The sequence below is a fragment of the Cervus canadensis genome, chromosome 20, assembly GCF_019320065.1.
Source record: "Cervus canadensis isolate Bull #8, Minnesota chromosome 20, ASM1932006v1, whole genome shotgun sequence".
Classification (NCBI taxonomy): domain Eukaryota; kingdom Metazoa; phylum Chordata; class Mammalia; order Artiodactyla; family Cervidae; genus Cervus; species Cervus canadensis.
In genome coordinates this window covers 46,495,005-46,516,365 of record NC_057405.1, presented here as the reverse complement: position 1 = coordinate 46,516,365, position 21,361 = coordinate 46,495,005, and the positions used below count along the sequence as shown (strand labels likewise).

General features: G+C 39.3%; 2 protein-coding genes across 3 annotated transcripts in view; one reads left to right on the top strand and one right to left on the bottom strand.

Annotated features, from left to right (window-relative positions):
- Nucleotides 1-21,361, top strand: part of NT5DC1 (5'-nucleotidase domain containing 1) — a 118,245-nt gene that overhangs the window by 7,206 nt on the left and 89,678 nt on the right. The window contains exons 3-6 of one of the 2 annotated variants that reach the window (XM_043438960.1): nucleotides 709-780; nucleotides 3,419-3,525; nucleotides 6,807-6,886; nucleotides 10,385-10,466. In XM_043438960.1, the coding sequence (XP_043294895.1) occupies nucleotides 709-780; nucleotides 3,419-3,525; nucleotides 6,807-6,886; nucleotides 10,385-10,466 (341 nt within the window). Of the gene's footprint in view, nucleotides 1-708; nucleotides 781-3,418; nucleotides 3,526-6,806; nucleotides 6,887-10,381; nucleotides 10,467-21,361 lie in introns of both variants that reach the window. The other variant, XM_043438959.1, reaches the window with a different exon arrangement.
- Nucleotides 11,818-19,508, bottom strand: COL10A1 (collagen type X alpha 1 chain). The gene is made up of 3 exons (XM_043438957.1): nucleotides 19,365-19,508; nucleotides 18,694-18,862; nucleotides 11,818-14,665 (listed from the first exon to the last, which is right to left on the bottom strand). Exons 2-3 carry the CDS (start codon nucleotides 18,845-18,847, stop codon nucleotides 12,795-12,797), a joined length of 2,025 nt encoding a protein of 674 aa, XP_043294892.1. The 5' UTR covers nucleotides 18,848-18,862; nucleotides 19,365-19,508; the 3' UTR covers nucleotides 11,818-12,794.

Sequence of the window (21,361 nt, the reverse complement as noted above, 5' to 3'; positions counted from 1 at the left end):
AAAAGGAAGAAACAGAAACATTTTGCTATATGAAATTCCTATGGAAACGTTATTGTGGACCAAAGTAAATGATGCTTGTAAAGTACCCTGTCCTTTTCTTTTCATTCTGTTGGTATTTGGTGGCCATTATATCTTCTTGTTTTTATTACTCATAATAATGACTCTGAACCTACTTTTCTTCCCAAATCCCATAAGTCTTTTATAGTGAGGAACCTAAAACTTAGTGTTTGACTTTCTTTTAGTGGTTTTCCATAATATGCCTAGCCCAGAGGGCTAGTTCTTATAGCCTGACTAAATTGAGGCATAGTCTAAAGAGTACAGAAAAGATTGTGGCTAAGATCTTAACTTGTAAAATATGAATGTGTGTTAGTGTGTGTTTTATTTAATGAAAAACATTTGTACATTTTAGCAGAGGCATACAATGGTGCTCATTTTTTGTTCTGACTTTTTTTTTTCTGAGCTCAAAAGAGTTTAGACACTAAATATGCTGTCCTTGGTTTGCCCACATAGCAGTTTTCCTCATGTACTTGCTCTGAGGATATTTAATTTTAGAATTCAAGAGCTTACTTGTTTGATTAACATGTTATTCACCTGGGTGGGAGAGTCTTTTTTTAGTATTATGACTTTTTGAAAATATAAGTTATTATTTCTTGAGTTAAGTATTAATAAGGCTGTGAGCTGATTGGTAACCAGACTTTTCTGTTTCAGTTGCAAGGGCTTGGCACTGGATCTGGAAGATGGGAACTTCATTAAACTTGCAGATAACGGCACCGTGCTCAGGTAATAGAATTTAGTTGTGGTGTCAAAAACTTTACTCTTTCCAGGACATTTTATTACCATGTAGGATTAGACTGTTAAGGTATGGATTAAACAGGATTATTACTGTTGTCAATCAGATGAGAGATTGTGTGCCTGCAGGTCTTGTAGGAATCGTTTGAGCCATTTAAATATAAATCTGGGAGCATTAGATTGAAAGGTCTAATTCTTTAAATTTAGCTTATCAGAAATATTTGCGCAGGAAATACAGTAGAATGTTAACTTGCTTTTTGACCACCTCTACTGCAAAAGAGCCTGGGAATTCTATCATGTTAACCTGGAGTAAAATTGAAGCTCTCTTTATTAAGGAAAAAGGAAAGAATGGACATGGGGTAGAATTGGTGGTCTAGGCACATCTCTCTTCCTTCCACTTGTCCAAATTTGCCCCCATCATGCAGAACTCATATTGTGTCTCAGCTTCTGAAAGTGCTTCTAGATTCCTCCAGCCTTCATCAGTGTCCCCCCCTCCCCCGACCCCGAGCTTAGTTCTGACTCCCTTTCCTTCCCTCTTCTTAGTTAGTTAGTGTTAGTTGCTCAGTCGTGTCCGACTCTTTGCAACCCCATGAACTATAGCCCGCCAGGCTCCTCTGTCCATCGAATTCTCCAGGCAAGAATACTGGAGTGGGTTGCCATTCCCTTCTCCAGGGGACCTTCCTGACCCAGGAACTGAACCTGGGTCTCCTGCATCACAGGCAGATTCTCTGCCATCTGAGCCACCAGGGAAGGTGAGTCCAATACTTTGGGTGTTAGTAAGAGTAGGGCAGGCGTGGACAGAGGAGGCTGACCGGCTGCAGTCCATAAGGTGGCAAAGAGTTGCACACAGCTGAAGCGACAGCACAGCTTAGCACGGAGCAAGCAATGGACAAGCAGCTGCCACCAGCGCTCTGGGTGTTACAGAGGTGCCATGGGGGAAGCGTCTGTTTTCCGTCCAATACTGACAGTACAGGCGAGTTAACGTGGCCGTGCAGTTGTGCGATGTATTATTTATGCTGACTCAGTTGGAGTCCAAGAAGAGGATGCTCATCCCTTGCACATACTCTCCCTTCGGGTACATCATGCCTTCTGTACAGTACAGGCTCACATTCTACCCTGACTGTCCCCTAAGGTGGAGCTAGCTGGAGCAGATGTCGTTCCACTTCTGATAATTTTGTAATTCATTTGCATCTTTTTTCCTCAGGCAGCTAGAGGTATGAGTGTATGTATTCATTTGTATGTATAAATGAATATAGATGTATCTATACACACACACACATACATACATACACACACGCAGTGCAGCTTTGACCGTGACCTTTAATGTCCCTTTCAGATTCTTACAGTGTACTTGGCTATCTTCAGTCATGGTTAAAAGAATAGAAAGCATTCCGCAACTTTGCTTCTTTCTTTGTTATGTCTGTCTGTCCCCATTCCCGACACCCTTTCCCCAAGGTCTGACCGTCTCCATTCAAGTTTGGCCAACCTGCAGCTCCTCCTGAATTTATAAACTTATATCCTTGATGCCTGCTTTCAAACAACATAGTAGATACCTTTTCTGATCGTATTTCCTGCTCAGGATTCCTCCACCTTTACATACAATTTTTATTATGTAAATGTTAACCTCTCTGTAAAAAGTATCCTGATTGTGATTTTCCTCCATTTGCCTTTCTTATTTCATTTCCATTTTCTTCATTTTGCTTTGCTACCACAGTCTAACTCTAACAGAAAAAGAAGAATGATACTCCCTAGCATTATAATTTCTCACAGTAAACTACGTGAAATAGTAACTAAACAGTTACTATTTCTCTAGGGTAAGATTCTCTTAACCAGGCCCAAGGATGCAAAAGTATTTTGAGCACAAAAGGTAGCTACTTTCTTATCTTCCTGTTCCAAGTTTTGCCACATTCATCTTGCTGTTTCCCATTGTGTTTTTAGCTGCGTCACGTCCGTGAGTGACACATCACCACCCGTCTTCATCTTCATGGCCCCGTCTTGCGCAGCCCTGGGTACCAGGCACATCTCTCCTCCTGCAGGCCTCAGCTCACGCTCTGACTCTTGCCCCCCCTCCTCCCTGTAGGCCAGCTTCCCACCGAGTCCCTGCAGTTTCCTCATTGTTCCGTTAGGCAAGTCTTATCTGCATAGTTAGTTGACAACTTCTTAGGCCAGGCTTGTCCTATTTCTCCCAGAGAAGTTGTAGTCTATAGATCCATCTGGGGCACCTATCACAGCATAGACCTCAGAGTGCACTTCTCCTGATCACTTGCTGGTTGATGGGCGAAATGGGGGAAGAAAAAGAGCTGCCAAGAGAAATGCTTTTCAAAAAAGAGGGGATATATGTTTATGTACCGCTGATTCACTTTGCAGTATGGTAGGCACTAACACAGCATTGTAAAACAACTATACTCCAATAAAAATTTTAAAAATAAAATTTAAGAAATAACATAATAAAAAAAAGAGAAATACCTTATAGGATCCTAAATAGGGAAGTCATCCAGTTGAAAACCTTTTTCTTAAAAAAAAAAAAAACCCATTAGTAGTATTAGGGTGAATTAATAATAGCAATGCTGGAGGAGGGAGTGTTCAAGGGAACCACTGATGAACCATATGCCTCATCCCTTCAAACCAGGGCCAGCCACGGCACAAAGATGCTGTCTCCGGAGGCGCTGGCGGAGGAGTTTGGCAGGAAGGAGTGGAAACACTTCATGCCCGACACGGGAATGGCCTTCCGGTCAGGTACGGTTCCTCTGTGGGGCAGCGCCGCCGTTCCCTCCCCTGCTGGTTTAGACCCTGAACCTGTGACATCAAGACACAGTGCAGACTGTCCTTGCCCCCTGCCGGGCAGGATGCAAACGAGAGCAGCTGTGGTTTCATAGAGATTGGATGTGTTACTTCCCATGTGTGTCTGGTTTCTCTTTGGCAGTTGGTTCTGTTTTATTTAACGTTTTTATTGATTCACCTTTTACTTGTTCTGGAGTAAAGAAGATTTAGCACTTAGGAATAATAAAATTACTTATTCTGTATTTTTATTAATTCATTACCTGCACAATCCTTTTCTTTCTCTGTTCCCTGCTTCTCCCCACATTCATATTCCTCACCTCTCCTGTTTTCTAGAATTCTTTTCTTTACTGCCATCTCTAGTATCTTCTACCATCGTCTTTTTTTTCCCCTTTATTGTGAGTGATTTTACACAACTTTTTCCCACTCTCCTTAAAGCATTTTACCATGAGCAAACTTGAAAAGATTTTTCAAAAAGCATTTATAGACAACAGATGTGCATAAATTAATAAAGAATGATTAAAACACTTATAAACAGATAGACCTCATTAAAAGTCTTGTTTTTCATTTGTTCTAGGTTTTTTTGGCCATTTTCTCCCATACTACAGTTTTGAAATATACCTATTTTCCTTTCGAAAATATAGTAACTGGAAAATAGTTGGAGTTATTCCTTATTGCTATCGTGGTTTTGTTTGTTATATTTGCTGTCTTTGGGTGGTTTGTTTTCTCATAGTGAGAAAACATCAGGAAGTATGTGTTATTTTAATAAAATAAGTTGATAGGAAAAACATTTCACCTTGAGGTTAGGTATAGAATGCTTTCACACATCTCAACTCACAATAGCTAGGAAGTTAAGTGGATAGATTTACTTTTTATTCAAGTGGTGAGGAAGACTCCTGTTGTCTGTCCAGATGTGTGTGTACAAGCGTGCGTGCTTATTCACGTCCATCTCTTAGACGCCGTGAGCTGTAGCATGCCAGTCTCCTTCCTCTGTCCATGGAATTTACTGGAGCGGGTTGCCATTTCCTACTCCAGGGTATCTTCCCGACTTAGGGATCAAACCTGCGTCTCTTGTGCCTCTTACATTGTCAGGCGGGTTCTTTACCACGGTGCCACCTGTCCGGATGTGGGCACTTGTAAATAGAGGTGAACAACATGGGTTTGAACTGGGCAGGTCCACTTAACACCAGCTGGCTGGTTCCTCTGGTGTCACAGACAGGAGAGTAGACGCACTGCGGGTAGTGAGCCTCGGGAATCTCTGTCCGCTGCCCTAGCCCCTGCAGTCCTGGCGTGTCAGTGGTCTGCAGCATAGCAGTGTGGGCAGACGTGTATGTGGGCCGTCTTCTCCCTTTTCTCCAAATTCTTGCTTTTCCTCATACTGACAAAGACATCCTAACCTTTCTTAAGAATGGAAACTCGTCTGAGATGTTCCCTCCACAATTTCAGCTGTGAAAAAGTAAAACAAACAAGAACACTATGCCAACCAAAATATTCTTAACTGAGGAAAAGGACATACAAACCTATGCAGCCAGTTTGTGAATTAACAGAACTTTGACTTTATTTCTTTTATGTTCTTGGTAATTTGACATCTGTGAGGGGCATTAAGTAACATTTAAAAGGATAAACATCTATCTGGACCTTACAGAGAGTTTTCTTTTAATTTATCGTGACACTTCATTCCAACATACAGCTAACTCTTGAACAACTTAGGAATTAGGGACACTTACCTCAAGAAGTTGAAAATCTGAGTATCACTTTATTATCAGCCCTCCTACTTGGAGTTCCTCCCTGTCTGAGTTTCTGCATCTGTGGGTTCAACCTACTGCAGGTCACAGATCGTGTAATGCTGTAGTATTTATTGTATTTATTTACATGTTGAAAAAAATACACATAAAAGTGGACTTATGCAGTTCACACCTGTGTTGTTCAAAGGTTGACTGTAATCTATTCAATTTTTGGATCATTCAACAAGCATTTATTGAGTGCCTACAACATACTGGAAATTGAGCGTAGTAGACACAGACAGAAGACCGCTATGTTCCATAACCTCATACATAGCTTACAAATGGAGGAAGGGGGCAGGCAGTTGTAATAATCTGAATAAAAGTTATGGTGACCATTTGAAAAGTACTCCCTTACATTAAACTGAAATCCAGCTCCACCTGGTGATTCTGTTTGATTCCTCTTTGTACCAGGAGTTCTCAGGAGAGAGGACTCTGAGGTTTGTGCTCAAAGCAGAGTGGTCACTCCTGCTTGCAGTCTGCAGGAGCAAGATAGCAGTGAGGGTGTGACATGAAAGGAGAGAACAGAAGGGCCCTGGACCCCCCAGGACTTCTGCGGAGAAGCGCAGAGAGCACTTCCCAGAATTGTCAACCCAAGGGACAGGAGGTTGGGGCCTGCATTCCCTGGTTCCTGACCTGTCCATTGAGGCTTGCCACATGGGCTCTAGAGGCTTCCAGAGAGAGGGTGTGGCTTGAGGAGAGACAGTGGTGTTCAACACAGCTGAGGCTGGGGTCAGCCATGGACCGAGGGGATGTGACGTGGGTCCTCAAAAGTGTCTTCTGCCCAGGGACAGCAGATTCGAAAGTGCTGTCAGTGCCAAGGAAGGGCTCAACTTGAATTCTAGCCTCAGGCCAAGGAGGATAAATCAGACCCTCTGCTCTCCAATATCTAGAGTGTGCCTCTGCTGTGCTTGTAAGTTTTTCTAGGATAAGCCCACACTGTGTCCTCGCATGATGTGAGGACACTTTTTTTTTTAAATTTCTTTTCTCACCCTGGCTGTTCTTACATTGTACTGAACTTTGTCTGAAGTTGCATAAAGATTGAATGTGAGACTCCAAGGGATCAACCAACACAGATTAGTGAATGCACTTCGTGGTACTCCAATGTTAGGTTGCTGGTTTTGAAATTCAGTGACCCTGATAATACAAATTGTGACTTTTTCATAATCTATTTCATGTTTATGATATAGTCTTTAATTTTTATATTAAAAATGTTCTTAATAAAATGCTTAACTTATGCATATCATATTTTATTATAACTTTTTTATATTAATAGAGCCATTATAACTGAGGCCTTCTTTAAAAGACAGTGGATGACAGGCTGTAGTAGAGTGGTTCTGAATTTCAATAGAAGCCCCTTTAAGTAACTAAACCAAAATACAGCCTCTTTAGCCAAGTTTCCGTATCACATAAATGAGGCATTAATTTGATCCCAGTTTAAAATTGTGTTCTTTTTAGGAAAATACTACTTTTATGATAACTACTTTGACCTGCCTGGAGCTCTTCTATGTGCCAGAGTGGTAGACTCTTTAACAAAGGTGAGTGGGGACTCATTTCCTAGAAACTGTGGTATGTATTTGGCCATAAATCGGAGGACTTTGAGCTTCCCTGGTAGCTCAGATGGTGAAGAAGCCATCTGCAATGCAGGAGAACTGAGTTGAGAAGATCCCCCGGAGGAGGGCATGGCAGCCCACCCCAGTATTCTTGCCTGGAGAATCCCCATGGACAGAGGAGCCTGGCGGGCTACAGTCCATGGTATTGCAAAGAGTTGGACATGACTGAACGACTGAGCCCACACACACACAGAGGACTTAATTATATATGTCTTCTGAGTTGAGATTTTACTCAATTTCCTTTGTGGTTTCAGAGGTGACCAAGGAGGAAAGACAGAGAGAAGTTGGTCAAAGTATTTTTGGAAAAATAAATAACGACCATACCTAAGGATAATAAACCTGTTCTCCAGCAGGGGATGCAACAATCTAGAAAAAGAAAATACCAAACTTGGCGTGTGGAGAAATATTTCTTGGTTTCATTAGAGTTTTTAAAATAAAGAAATAAAAGAAATGTAAGGAAATTCCATGTGTCTTTTTAAGCATTGTTAAATAGTATAAAACCAGAAAAATGGGATGAAATGTTAAAAATCATCATTTTGAGCATAGTTTAATGTATATAGACTTTTTTCTTTGTCCTAGGTATCAGGATTAAAAAGATCTCTGGTTATATCAGTTTATACTTAGAGCTTAAGAACTATGAACATAAATTGGTTTTATGCCAGAATCACTTTCTTTTGTGCATATATTGTCTTTAAAAATGACAGTGATGGTTCTGATAGGTCTCAGTTCAGTCCAGTTCAATCGCTCAGTCGTGTCTGATTTTGCGACCCCATGGACTGCGGTACTTCAGGCCTCCCTGTCCATCACCAACTCCCAGAGTTCACTCAAATTCATGTCCATTGAGTTAGTGATGCCATCCAACCATCTCATCCTCTGCCGTCCCTTCTCCTCCCACCTTCAGTCTTTCCCAGCATCAGGGTCTTTTCAAATGAGTCATTTCTTCACATCAGGTAGCCAAAGTATTGGAATTTCAGCTTCAGAATCAGTCCTACCAATGAACACCCAGGACTGATCTCCTTTAGGATGGACTGGTTGGATCTCCTTGCAGTTCAAGGGACTCTAAAGAGTCTTCTCCAACACCACAGTTCAAAAGCATCAATTATTCGGCGCTCAGCTTTCTCTGTAGTCCAACTCTCACATCCATACATGACTACTGGAAAAACCACAGCTTTGACAATATGGACCTTTGTTGACAAAGTAATGTCTCTGCTTTTTAATATGCTGTATAGGTTGGTCCTAACTTTTCTTCCAAGGAGTAAGCGTCTTTTAATTTCATGGCTGCAGTCACCATCTGCAGTGATTTTGGAGCCCAAAACAATAAAAGTCTGTCACGGTTTCCATTGTTTCCCCATCTATTTGCCTTGAAGTAATGGGACCAAATGCCATGACCTTAGTTTTCTGAATGTTGAGCTTTAAGCCAACTTTTTCACTCCTCTTTCACTTTCATCAAGAGGCTCTTTAGTTCTTCTTCGCTTTCTGCCGTGAGGGTGGTATCATCTGCATATCTGCGGTTATTGATATTTCTCCTGGCAATCTTGATTGCAGCTTGTGCTTCATCCAGCCCAACATTTCTCATGATGTTCTCTGCATATAAGTTAAATAAGCAAGGTGACAACATACAGCCTTGATGTACTCCTTTTCCTTATTTGGAACCAGTCTGCTGTTCCATGTCCAGTTCTAACTGTTGCTTCCTGACCTGCATACAGACTTCTCAGGAGGCAGGTCAGGTGGTCTGGTATTCTATCTCTTGAGGAATTTTCCACAGTTTGTGGTGATCCACACAGTCAAAAGCTTTGGCTTAGTCAATAAAGCAGAAATACATGTTTTTCTGGAACTCTCCCTTTTTCAATGATCTAGCGGATGTTAGCAATTTGATCTCTGGTTTCTCTGCCTTTTCTAAAACCAGCTTGAACATCTGGAAGTTCATGGTTCACGTACTGTTGAAGCCTGGCTTGGAGAATTTTGAGTATTACTTTAGTAGCATGCGAAATGAGTGCAATTGTATGATAGTTTGAGCCTTCTTTGGCATTGCCTTTCTTTGGAATTGAAATGAAAACTGACCTTTTCCAGTCCCGTGGCCACTGCTGAGTTTTTCCAATTTGCTGGCATATTGAATGCAGCACTTTAACAGCATCATCCTTTTTAGCATTTGAAATAGTTCAACTGGAATCCCATCACCTCCACCATGTTTGCTCATAGTGAAGCCCACTTGACTTCTCATTCTAGGATGTCTGGCTTTAGATGAGTGATCATACCATCGTAATTATCTGGGTCATGAAGATCTTTTTTATATAGTTTTTCTGTGTATTCTTGCCACCTTTTCTTAATATCTTCTGCTTCTGTCAGGTCCATACCATTTCTGTCCTTTATTGGGCCCATCTTTGCATGAAATGTTTCCTTGGTATCTCTAATTTTCTTGAGGAGCTCTCTAGTCTTTCCCATTCTATTGTTTTCCTCTATTTCTTTGCATTGATCACTGAGGAAGGCTTTCTTATCTCTCCTTGTATTCTTTGGAACTCTGCATTCTGATAGGACTAGATGTTGGTGTATTTTTGAATCAGAATTACAGTCATGTGTTTGTGAAAGTTTCTGTTGAGCCAAAGTTCTGGCTTGTAGAAGTTGTTACTATGGGATGTAGTCAGCTTCTCATTTTATAGTGACTGTAAACAAATGCACCGGTCTTTAAATATTTTGGGCTTGATATAATTTAAATACTATCTAGTAGTTGGTCTTTGTTTATATAGAAGGACACTGGTTAATGTCTCCAAGGAAGCATGGGCTATAGGGTTGTGTATTTTCCTGTTTACTTGCTTTCTGGGTTTAAAAAAAAAACCTTAGCAAAAATGATTTGAATTTTGGGTTAGAAACCTCCTTCATCTCACCTGTAGAGATTTGATGCTCTTGTATACTGAAACTCAAGGTAAATGTGCACAAAATTGTAAAGTAACCAGCTTTTGCGGTTTTAAGGCTGCAGGCCTTTTAGCTCCGTTGATGCCATGGTACAGCAAGTGACATATCCTGATATCTCCTAAGCTATAACATTGTAGATTTGTTCATGTGTTAAAAGTAGTGTGTAATGTTTAGACTTCACAATGCATGGAAATTTTTATTTTATTTGGGTTATATGGGTTACATTAATATTTAGTCTTATGTATATACTTCACTATAGCAGTGATTTTCTTTTTTTTTTTTTCTTTTTTTCTTTTTTTTTTTTCAGTGATTTTCATGGAAGATATTTTTCTACAATCACATTTGGAAAAGTGAGAAGTTTATTAATCTGTTCTATTTCCTAAAACATGAATCCCTGTTTTAGAGTACAGTAATATTATAGCTGTTTGTCAAGTGTTTTATACTATGCTTAAAAACAGAATATGTAATAACATGTGTCACATTTGGATTTGGTTTTTTTTTTTTCTTTAGCAGAACAATGGTCAAAAACCATTTGATTTTTGGAAGGACATAGTTGCTGGTATACAACATAATTATAAAATGTCAGCTTTTAAAGGTGAGTAATGTGAAGAGAGACTTTATTTATTTTTTTTATTGGAAGATCATTGCTTCACAGTGTTGGAGTAGTCTCTGCCATACATCAGCAGAAATCAGTCATAATTACACATATATCCCCCTCCCTCTAGGTCGTCACAGAGTGCAAGGCTGGCTCTGTGTTATATGAAGCTTCCCACTAATCATCTGTTTGACACATGATAGTGTATGTATGTCTGTGCTACTTTCTCAACTTGTCCTCCCCTCTCCTTCCCCAGCTGTGTCCATGAGTTCATTCTCTATGTGTCTCCGTTTCTTGAAGAGAGGCTTTAGATGTTTGTTCAATGCTGTGTATCTAATGAATTACTTAGAAGGTACCTATTTTTTATGTACCTTAATTAGGATTTAATTTGGCCCTAGTTACTGCTATAAAGTTGATCCTGGTTATATATCTAAGAGCTTCTTTTCTTCATGTCTGTTTAATGGCCATCATTGCCAGTATTCTAAGAGATGCTGTCTTTTACATGCTTACCGGTAGGACCCTTTTGTGGCTGCCCCAGAATTTGCTCTTTCTTGGCTTGGAAATGAGATTGGTGATATAGCTGTAACCATTAGTGTCGTAATTACAGACAGACAGGAAGAGTGAAAATTCTATTCTCATTGCTTAAAAGCAGGTTGAGCTCACACAGAATGGGAGCAGAGATCACCAACCCAAGCCCAAGTTTTTACAGTTCTATCCACAGGTTTCCTTGGGTTACACAGAGACATTGCATTAAGACATCCCTTTATAGTATGGTACCTGTGTGACTTGAACAGACTGTCCTAATTCAGCCAGTGGACTGATGGATGCTCACAGGCAGTGTTTCTCAGCTGAGAAAAATAAAAATGTTGCCTTTTGATTGGCATAAAAATTCTTGCCTGCCTTTTAATGTCATTTAAGCCATTAAAATGATCCTAAATATTATGACTAAAAACATGTCGAGGCAGTGAATAGTAACTGCAGATACTTGTTCAAACTACATGTTTCTCTGCTGCCTGCTTCTTTCCTTCCTAGAAGAATATCACTGACTTAGGTGATTGTCTTACTTTTCTATTCCCAGTCACCAGCCCTTCACCCTGTAGATCACATGTGGTTCTGTCTGATGGCTTTTCACAGTCCACAGTGAGTGGTTGGGTGTGTGGAAATGCCCATCTCCAATAGAAGGGTATATCCATGACCCTTGCAAAAGCTACCCACCACTTTATCATTTTACTTTTTATTAACTTTGTAAAATGAAAACCCTTAAAAGAGTGGTTGAGAATAGCAAATTGCTGGTTTCAAATAAATTCAACATAAAAAAAATAAAAACAAAAGAAATAAATTCAACATAATCATCTATTGATGTTATTTTATTGCATTGTAAATAAGGAGTAGATAAAACATTTCATGAGGCACAGCTTAAGAGTTTTAAACAGAAACATTAAAATACAGTACAGAGCAGAAATAAATAATCTTTTCATTTCTAGTCAGATTTTGAAACCCTTGATACTACAGTTTCACTGGAATGGGAGGCCCAAGGTACATATGCTAATACTCTATAAACCCACAAAATCATATTAACATTATGTAAGACTCAAGAAGTCATTAAAACAAATTAATCACACTTGTGTCAAATAAATAAAATAGATTAGACACCATTTCCAAGTTGTAAAGGGCATATAGAAAGCTTTCAGCAATCCACAGAAACGTTTGAAAAGGTTCATGACTAAAGCACCTTGCATTTCAGATTAACTTTAACATTAATATTTTGGGTTTCTTATGAGAGCTGTAAAAAGTCTATATGCACCTGTATACTTGAATAGATACTGACAAAAGGGGCCACTTAAACCTTCGAGTAATGCACCATCAGAAAGATCTCAGGGTATATAGTGTTTTTTAAATTTGAATATACAAGTATTTAAGTCCCATAAAGATAGATGACATCTCCTGAATGTTTCCTGAAAATTTTCCTGTTAATTGTCAGAAACAAGACTTACTTTTAAAAGGAAATGCTGAACTTCTGAAATCAAATTTGACATGGTTTAGCATCACATTTCGGGGTTTTCTGCGATGTTTTTTTTAACTTAGCAGGATGAAATTTTTAAATACTGAAGGAGTTCCCAGACAACTTTTAGAAGTTTTAGGACTGCTGACTAGAATCTAAAGAGGGTCTTCACATATGTTTGCTGTATCTGAGAGCTCAGACCTGTACTTTGGAAAACTAAAATCAGTCACAGTTTTTCAGCCTACCTCCATATGCATTTCGTGGGGTGGGGTGGAGTTGGGGAATGCCTTTTCAAGCAGATTTGTGCTAGCTCAGTGGGGGTGGGCTCACATGGGAGCTACCAGGAATCCTGAGAAGGAGGAGTGGACGTACTCAGAGGAGTAGAGCCCGCTGGAGCCTGCATTGGGCAGCTGGAGCCATACCTGGTCGTTCTCGGTGAGGTCGATGACGGCGCTCCCCGAAGCCTGGTCTAGGTAGCCCTTGACGTACTCATCATAGGTGTACATCACAGGGGTGCCGTTCTTATACAGGCCTACCCAAGCATGGGTCCCTTTCACATGGATGTGGTAAGAGAAGTAATATATCCCTGGAATCTTACAGGTAAAGATTCCAGTTCTTGGGTCATAATGCTGTTGCTTGTTATATAAAATCTTATCGAATGGGATCGGAGTACCTATAGCTGGGTAAGCTTTGGAGAGGATAACAGTGAAAGCAGACACAGGCATCCCTGTTACTCCCTGATTGGCACTAACAAACGGCCTTTGGCCTGCCTTTACAAAGTCCTCGGGCAGGGCTGCTTGGCCTGGAGGGCCTGGGGGCCCTGGGGGCCCTGGGAGACCAGGCTCCCCAGCATTGCCTCTTGGCCCTGGAGGCCCTGGAGGCCCAGTCGGTCCATTGAGGCCCTTGACCGCTATGCCCGCTGGGCCAGGAGGCCCTGGGGTTCCCGCATCGCCTTTGGCTCCAGGGAATCCTGGAATGCCTGGCGGCCCAATGGGACCTCTAGTACCGGGTATTCCAGGGACTCCTCTGGGCCCAGCCTCACCATTGTGTCCTGGCATTCCTTTAGCTCCTGCTGGACCCACAGGGCCTGGGAGACCAGGGGATCCTGCGATTCCAGGGTCACCTTTTGGGCCCGGCAACCCTGGGTTACCCTTGGGACCATTGAGACCTGGTTCTCCTGGGTACCCTGGTTTTCCATCTAAGCCAGAGGAGCCCCTTTCTCCCTTTGCCCCGGGGTTTCCTGCAGGCCCCACTGGCCCCATCTCACCTTTAGGGCCTGGGAGCCCGGGGTTGCCTGGAATGCCTTTTGGTCCTTGGGGTCCCATATTCCCTGAGGGTCCGGGCAGACCTGCTTCCCCGGGATGACCTGCTGGGCCTTGTTCCCCTTTGGCACCTGGACTCCCTGGAAGGCCCACAGGTCCTCTTTGTCCCTTCAGGCCTGGCAAGCCTGGTTTCCCAAAGCCGGGAGCACCCGGGAGCCCAGCTGGTCCTGGAGCCCCAGAGTGACCTTTCATCCCTGGGATCCCTGGCTGGCCCGGAGTTCCAGGGGCTCCTGGCTTTCCAATGCCTTCTGGTCCTTGTTCCCCAGGGGGGCCTTGGGGGCCTGGTGGGCCGGCTGGTCCCCTTTCCCCTGGAACACCCTGGTCACCTTTGAGGCCTGGCTGTCCTGGTAACCCATTGTCACCTCTTTTCCCCACTCCAGGAGGGCCAGGTGGTCCTGTGGGACCCTGAGGACCTGGGAGGCCCCTCTCACCTGGGCGGCAAGGAGCACAGTACCCCGTTTCCCCTTTCTGTCCATTCAGTCCAGGGACCCCTTGCATACCCTTTTCTCCAGGAAAGCCCCTGGGACCTGGTTCTCCTGTAGGTCCTTGTGGCCCAGGTTTTCCTGGAACAGAAATTCCAGCTGGGCCGGGGATTCCAGGCGGCCCTGGTGGTCCCCGTGGTCCTGGTAAACCAGCTGGTCCAATATCCCCTTTTGGTCCATTGAGTCCTCTCTCCCCTTGTTTTCCTGGGAGTCCTGGCAAACCTGGCTTCCCAGTGGCTGATGGTCCCGGCGGTCCTGGCAACCCTGGCTGTCCTTGGGGCCCAGGACTTCCGGTGCCGGGTTTTCCTGGTGGTCCAGACGGGCCTGGGTGCCCTCGAGGTCCCGCGGGGCCTGGTGGGCCGGGGATGCCTTGCTCTCCTCTTAGCGACACACCTGAGAGACAAGCAGAGCACATGGGGTAAGGGTCAGTGATGCTAAGAAACCACTGCTTCTCAAAGTATAAATGAGGACAGGGGGTTGCAGTGTCAGTCAGACCATTTTGACAGACTGGTCTTAAATGGTTTTAGACAATTTTATATTGTTTTCAGACATCTATGTTGTTTGAAAACATACTGCTAGAGAAGATGGTTTCACAAGACCGTTGCTACCATCTTACTTTCATTACGTCCTAATGATCCATGAAAATAAGCTGGGATTGAAGAATTCATTTAGAATAAGAGTGCATTGGAGGTAAACTTAGCACATTTATTTTAGGAAAATCATCTACCTAGGAAAAGGAAAAGGGAAAAAAGGCATTTGATAGGAAAAGAGGGAAAAGGCAAGTACAGAATAAGTAAGGAACAGGTTTACAAACTAAAACAACTTTCCTTCACAAAAGCTATCCTATAAGATAAAGGAGAAACGCAGTCTGTTTTAATTTACGTCTGCCACGACCCTGCTGAAAACAGTTTAGATTTCGGGTTTTCTTTCGTTTGGTTGTTTTTGACCTCAGTACAAAGCATGAGCTCTTATGTTCTCTGTTGTTGATTTAAAATTGAAATAAGGAATTAGAGAATTAATGTGCAAGGTACATAAAATAGTATTAAAATGGTTTAATAAAATTTTCTTTGACTAATGCAGATATTGTTGATTTCATAGATCTGTGGGTCCATATGAGCTAAATACTTCTACTAGTAAACTTAAACTAAAAGATTTTTCAGTGCCTGTAATGTGAAATCTGTTATTGAACTGTAAGTATAAGAAAAGCACAAAACATACCCTGTAAGAACCATAGTCCCAAAGGGAATAAAACAAGTGTCCGTGTGATAAGTGTTTTAAGAGGTGTCCAGAGTTTTGGTTTTAGTCATTCAAAGGTGGGGTGTAACAGAGCATGGCTGGCTTTAGGATACACTATTGGGGAAGTATTACCATGTCAAAGGATCTTTAAGCAGCATTATCATATGCCTCTAGATAAAATAGTCTTTTTTTCTCAGAAATTCTTCTATAGCTAGCAAAGATGGTAATGAAGTTACTTATGTTTTAAAATATCTACTTGTGGATTTATTTAAAATTAATTTTCTGTTTAATAAATTCTCAGAAATATAGTTAGAATGTCTGTGTATACTATTAACATTAGATTCTTATGCTGTCAAAAATGGTTAATAGTAACGGCAGATTTAGTAGATGTCAAAGTAGTTGAGTAGTTTGGTCAAAACCCTGAAAATGACTTAGAACTGTGACTTTTGAGCTCCATCTTTTTTTGTATAAAACATGTTAATATGCTTCAACTCCATTTAACTAAATCTTTAATGGCTTTAAATATCAAAATGAAGACTAAAATGAAATTGATATTAAATGAGTTGAATTGAAAATTGCCTTTGAAAATATATTTTTATGGGTATCATTTCTTTCAAATGTTAGTTGGTACATTACTATATTTTTTAAATCTTTCGTATTAATTAACTGGCATGTAAGAAGTAGTCAGCCAACAGTAGTTGCTAATGTATACTCTTAAGTAGAGATGTTCCTGGTATTTGAAAAACATTTGATAACAAATGAAGTATAAAGTACAGAGCATACTCATTAAAACATATACTGAAATAGGAAAGTCATCTGGGTATCTTTATATGTTGTACTAATTAGAAATTATATTTCATTTCTCAAATGTGTAGTTTTATTTACCCATTGATTTTCAGAAAATGACATGAGGAAAAAGACTGAGAAAAATTAATTTATGGAAAAGATTTCCATATATTAGCACATATTGTTGGTGATGTTACTGTACATATGTGATTATATGAATGAGTGTTAATGCCTTGCACATAGAATAAATGAATAAAGGATTTCTTAATGGTTTGCAGTAAAATAGGGCATTTTTAAAATGCAAATCATTAAATTGGGGCTTGCTTCAGAATCTTATAAAGATCATGTCTATATAAAAATAATTGTCTTGGTCTGGTTGGAAATCTGTTTCACTGTTAAAGTAGAGAGGAAAAGCAAGTCTTGCTGTGAATGACTGAATTGAGCCCAATTTGAGACTGAAACTCCAAAGACAGTGATCTCTGTCACTTAGAATGTTACCTTGGTAGGTTCCAGGAGAGAAGTTTCTTAAACATCTACAAAGTGGTTGATTGTGTCAGAGTATGGTTCCCGTGTACTCACCAGTAATGAAACCCTCTGCAGCATAATTTAGTGTGTTTTGACTGAGTTCTCTTTTAACCTTTTTGAACAGATGTGCCTAGCAAACTGCACAGGAATTTCTTGTATATCTGGTAGCAATTCAGTGTTTCACTATATAAATTGTGGGCTTTTGTCTTCATTTAATTGCTGGTGGATATTAATGTATTTGTTTCTACTTTGTATTACCAAGTAGACTAAAGTGGATTTAATAGTTAAAATATGGCTTCTAAATTTTTCATTTGTTAGCAAGATATATTTTTCACTTTTTCTACAAAAGAAAAACCAAAATGATATAGTATATTATTGTGAAAAGATAGAAAATACTTTAAACTTCTAATAGTGGTGGTGCATTTTATTTCAATTCACAACTGTTTTTTATGATCTTGTAAGCTACAAAGAGTCTGAATTTGTGATCATACAGAGTGTAATTCAGTGCTGCTTGTCATAGCATTTCAAATTGCATTTGTTGCTTCAAGCAAAGTATCAGATTTTCTTGTCTTTTATTCTTTTCCTAACTTTTTTCTTTCTCATACTGTATTTGTATTTGATCATTGAAAGGTATCTATTGAGTATTTATGCATTTATTTCTTTTCATTAAGCTACCTTACATGAAACATTTAAAATTTCATCTTTCTTCTTAAAAAGACAATCCTATACATTCAGTTTGCTAAAAATAGTCATCTCCAGAAGCATAATTTTTAAATTTTATGACAACTATTCTTAGCTTTATAGGATAAAATATGTAAGCATAATGGAAAAATACTATGGAAAAGAAATTTGAATCCTACAGTCAGTTCATATTATTCAGTGTAATTCAGTAATGTAGCAGGCAGTTTGTGCCAGATAGCTATTAAATGAAATTGGTGAATATGAACCTAAAAGTTGCCCTTGTTTGGGGATTTGTTAGTATTTTATATACATGATATCAGTACTCCTCATACTAGTCAAGAAAGCTGAGCAGATGAAGAACAGATTCAAGAACAGAGTTAAAACTTACCTAAGGCTACACCACCAGTACTGGAGGAGGAGGAAGAGGAGGAGAGAAGTAATAATCGAAGTAGAAATAATGGAAGTAGTGTGAAAAATAGAAGCAGTAGTAGTAATAGCTAACCCTTTAGCACTTTATATATTAACTAATTTAAGTCTCAGAACAGCCCTTTGAAATAGATGCTCCTTGTTTTACAAATGAGTGAGCTAAAACCTAGAGAGGATAAATAACTAACTCAGGGTTGCATGAAGCAGTTAGGTCTGTGCACTTAACTGCTAAACTAAACCAAAATGCATTAAAAAAATTATGAGAATTGCTACTTCATTTGCCTGTTAAATTTCTCTTGAGGGGATCTCATGTTATTTGATAGCTAAGACTCAATTTTGTATGGATTTGTAAGCTAGAAAAATAAGTTGTAAAAAGAAGTGTGTGTAAGCATTTAGATATATAAACCTGCTACTCTTTTTGTGTACAATGGACAGTTATTTTTGGTAAAGCAATTTAAACATGACTAATTTGGTTGGATTAATATGTCTAGATTATGGGTAATTATTTGTGCAAAAAGCACACATTTGAGGGAAAAAATTCTACACCTAATATTCTCGAGGTATGTCTTTCTGCTATTCTTGTGTAAAGGATATGGATGTTCTTGAATAGACCTACTTTTATCATAAATCATTTTGGGCTATGTAAGGAGTTTGAAGGTAATTTAATGCCAAATAAAATTTAAAAAACATTTTGCTAAAGAGATCATTAAGGTTATATAAAGCAACAACCCACTAGTTAATAGAGCAAAATATGTAGTTCAATTTACCTTTACCCTTTATGGCATAAGGGATGAAGAACTGTGTCTTCGTGTTGGATGGTGGGCCTTTTATGCCTGTAGGTGTTTGGTATCGCTCAGTATAAAACACTCCATGAACCAAGTTCAAGGATATTAGCAGCAAAAGGGCTATTTGTGGCAGCATGATCTCAGCTGGATTCTGAAAAACAGAAAAGAATAATTTCATATAGCTTCATTATTGACCTGTTTTATTTTTCTAATGTTGCATAGATGAATTCTTCATCTATTTTTTAACCTTATTCTATATATCCTGAATAAATTCCATAAATTGAGAGTTATAATTTTGTTAATTATATGAATATATGTCTTAGTCGGTTTTGAAAACCGCATCCAGATAATCAAGTGGGGAAAAAAAATGATTTCAATAAAAGAAACACAGAAACTACAGTTGGATGTCTGTATTAAATAACTCAGGATCTTTGATACAGACTGAAGTTACCAATAGTCTCAAAAACACTGAAATTCAGATTACAGCATGTTTTTGCAAATATAGTTTAATTAAGACTATATTTTACAGACAGTTACAAATTAAACTTTCTTAGTGATTTTAGTGGAAAGCCGTTATTTTAAATCCCAAAAAAAACAAATAAGTGAGACTTTTCCCCAAATACGCTGACATGGAGATCTACCGGCACACTTACCCGGACTCTAGGAGCTCCTGGAGGTGGTTTCCTACCAGCGCTCGTGCCTTCCTCTGTGCCCAGGTGAGCACTGCAGAAGATGCCCTCTCCAGAGCTGTCCTGAAGTATTTATACTGTTCTTTCCCTTGCTCCATGAGGTTACCGAGTTTAAGCTCCTCCCCCTGCCCCAGAGGTGGAAAGCACTAATTATGGTGGAAAGTTCTATTGGGCAGGCATACAAGATCAGGTTGGGCTCTTTTTCCTTGTTTTCTTATTGAAAAATAAACTCTTTGTCTTAAATATATATTAATAGTTTTAGCAATGGACCATCTTTTTTCTGTGATTTTATTTTAGAAGTTATTACTCAGATGTTTAGGTTGTTAGTTCATGATGGGGTAATCCTAGCCCCTTTATTTTTAGAAAGCACCTTCTTGTGTTACTTGGTTGAAAATACTTGGGACCATGTAAAATAGGGAAAGAAGTCTTTTGGAGGGGAGTGTGGGTTTAAACCATCACCTAAATTCTTCACTTATTACATAAAGCCATCAATGTGTCCATGAATGTTGCTAAATTTTTATGAAAATAGCATACCCCAACTCTTATTTTTAGGCTTGGAAGAAGTATAATGGTGAAAATGTAGGTATGCTGTCTTGTATTTCAGGATTTTTAATGTAAGCCCTCAGACGTTAATAAGAGAAATGTAAAATATGGTTAGCATATAAACATTTTAGTTTTTGCATTTAAATAGTAAAAATTTTTCAAACAGAAGCAAGACATCCGTAAATTTAGGAGCTGGCAATGAAATTACCCTGAAGGATTTAAATTCATTGTTCCCAACACTCTACTTACTGTGTTCGGTAGATGGCTTCAGATTTATATTGCTCAATTTTGGGTTTTATTTTGGAGTTGCAGTGGAGGAGGTACAAAAACTCTTAACTTGATGATATCATATCATGTCCATTTAAATGAGGTTGCTGTGTTCATTTCAGAAAATAATCTTCAGACTTTGCTTTGAGCTTTTTGAAAGTATTATCGGTTTACCTTGCAGTTTCCTTCAAGGAACTTGAATCAGCTCAGTTAGAAACATTTTTCCCCCAAAAGATGAAAGTAAATGTTACCATTGTGATTTTCAGTAGTTAGTGTTCTCTTTAACAATAATAGGAGACTCTTAAATCAGTTTTCAGGATCCTAAAGAATCTAATAACAGTAAGTTGAGAGGCCAAATTCTGATTCTTATTTCATTTTGTCATTTTGGAGCTAAATCACATCAACTTTACAGATGAAGTAGGTGAGAAGGGAAATTCCATAATAAGCATAGATATGTTTGTTTTTTTTAAATCTCTGTAGAATTAAAGTGCTATGGATTCAGGATTGATCAATAATTGAAATTAAATGTTTGACCAGTAGATGAAATAAGGGTTTGTTCTTTTTCTTCCCTTCCTCCTCCCCTGCATGTAATTTTCTGCATATATTTTGAACTAAGCCTTGCATAGCATCTTGTAGAAATATAAATGGATAACTCATCTCACTGCCTTCTTTCTTAACTCTCACTTTCAGACCTTTTATTAGTTGCTATATTTAAAAACTTACCATGTCCCATATGTCTCTATATAATATTCACAGATTCATATGAAATATGACTTTTATATCAGTTCTGAGTAACAGGAGAATTGAAAAGTTTATATTGTATTTTCTAATCATTCATTTTTATGGAGGTATAGTTGATTTACAATGTTATATTAATTTCTGCTGTATGACAATGTGATTCAGTTATACATACACACACACACACATATTCTGTCTTTATTCTCTTCCATTATGGCTTCACACAGGATGTTAAATATAGTCCCTTTGTTATGCAGTAGGGCCTTGTTGCTTATCTGTTCTATATATTGTGATCATTCTTTCATCACTTGAGAATTATCTGTGGAATAATACTTTTTGTAATTATATTATGTCCTCTACTACATCTGTGAGACCACAAAAGATAAGAGAGAGAAATGGCTGCCTTCCAGGTA

Bases quoted from the DNA above. Each gene is read 5' to 3' on its own strand.
- COL10A1 (XM_043438957.1), bottom strand. From the start codon at position 18,847: ATGCTGCCACAAATAGCCCTTTTGCTGCTAATATCCTTGAACTTGGTT. The intron at 14,666-18,693 runs GTAAATTGAACT...CTTGTCTCTCAG, and splicing joins TTATGCCATAAAGGGTAAAG to GTGTGTCGCTAAGAGGAGAG.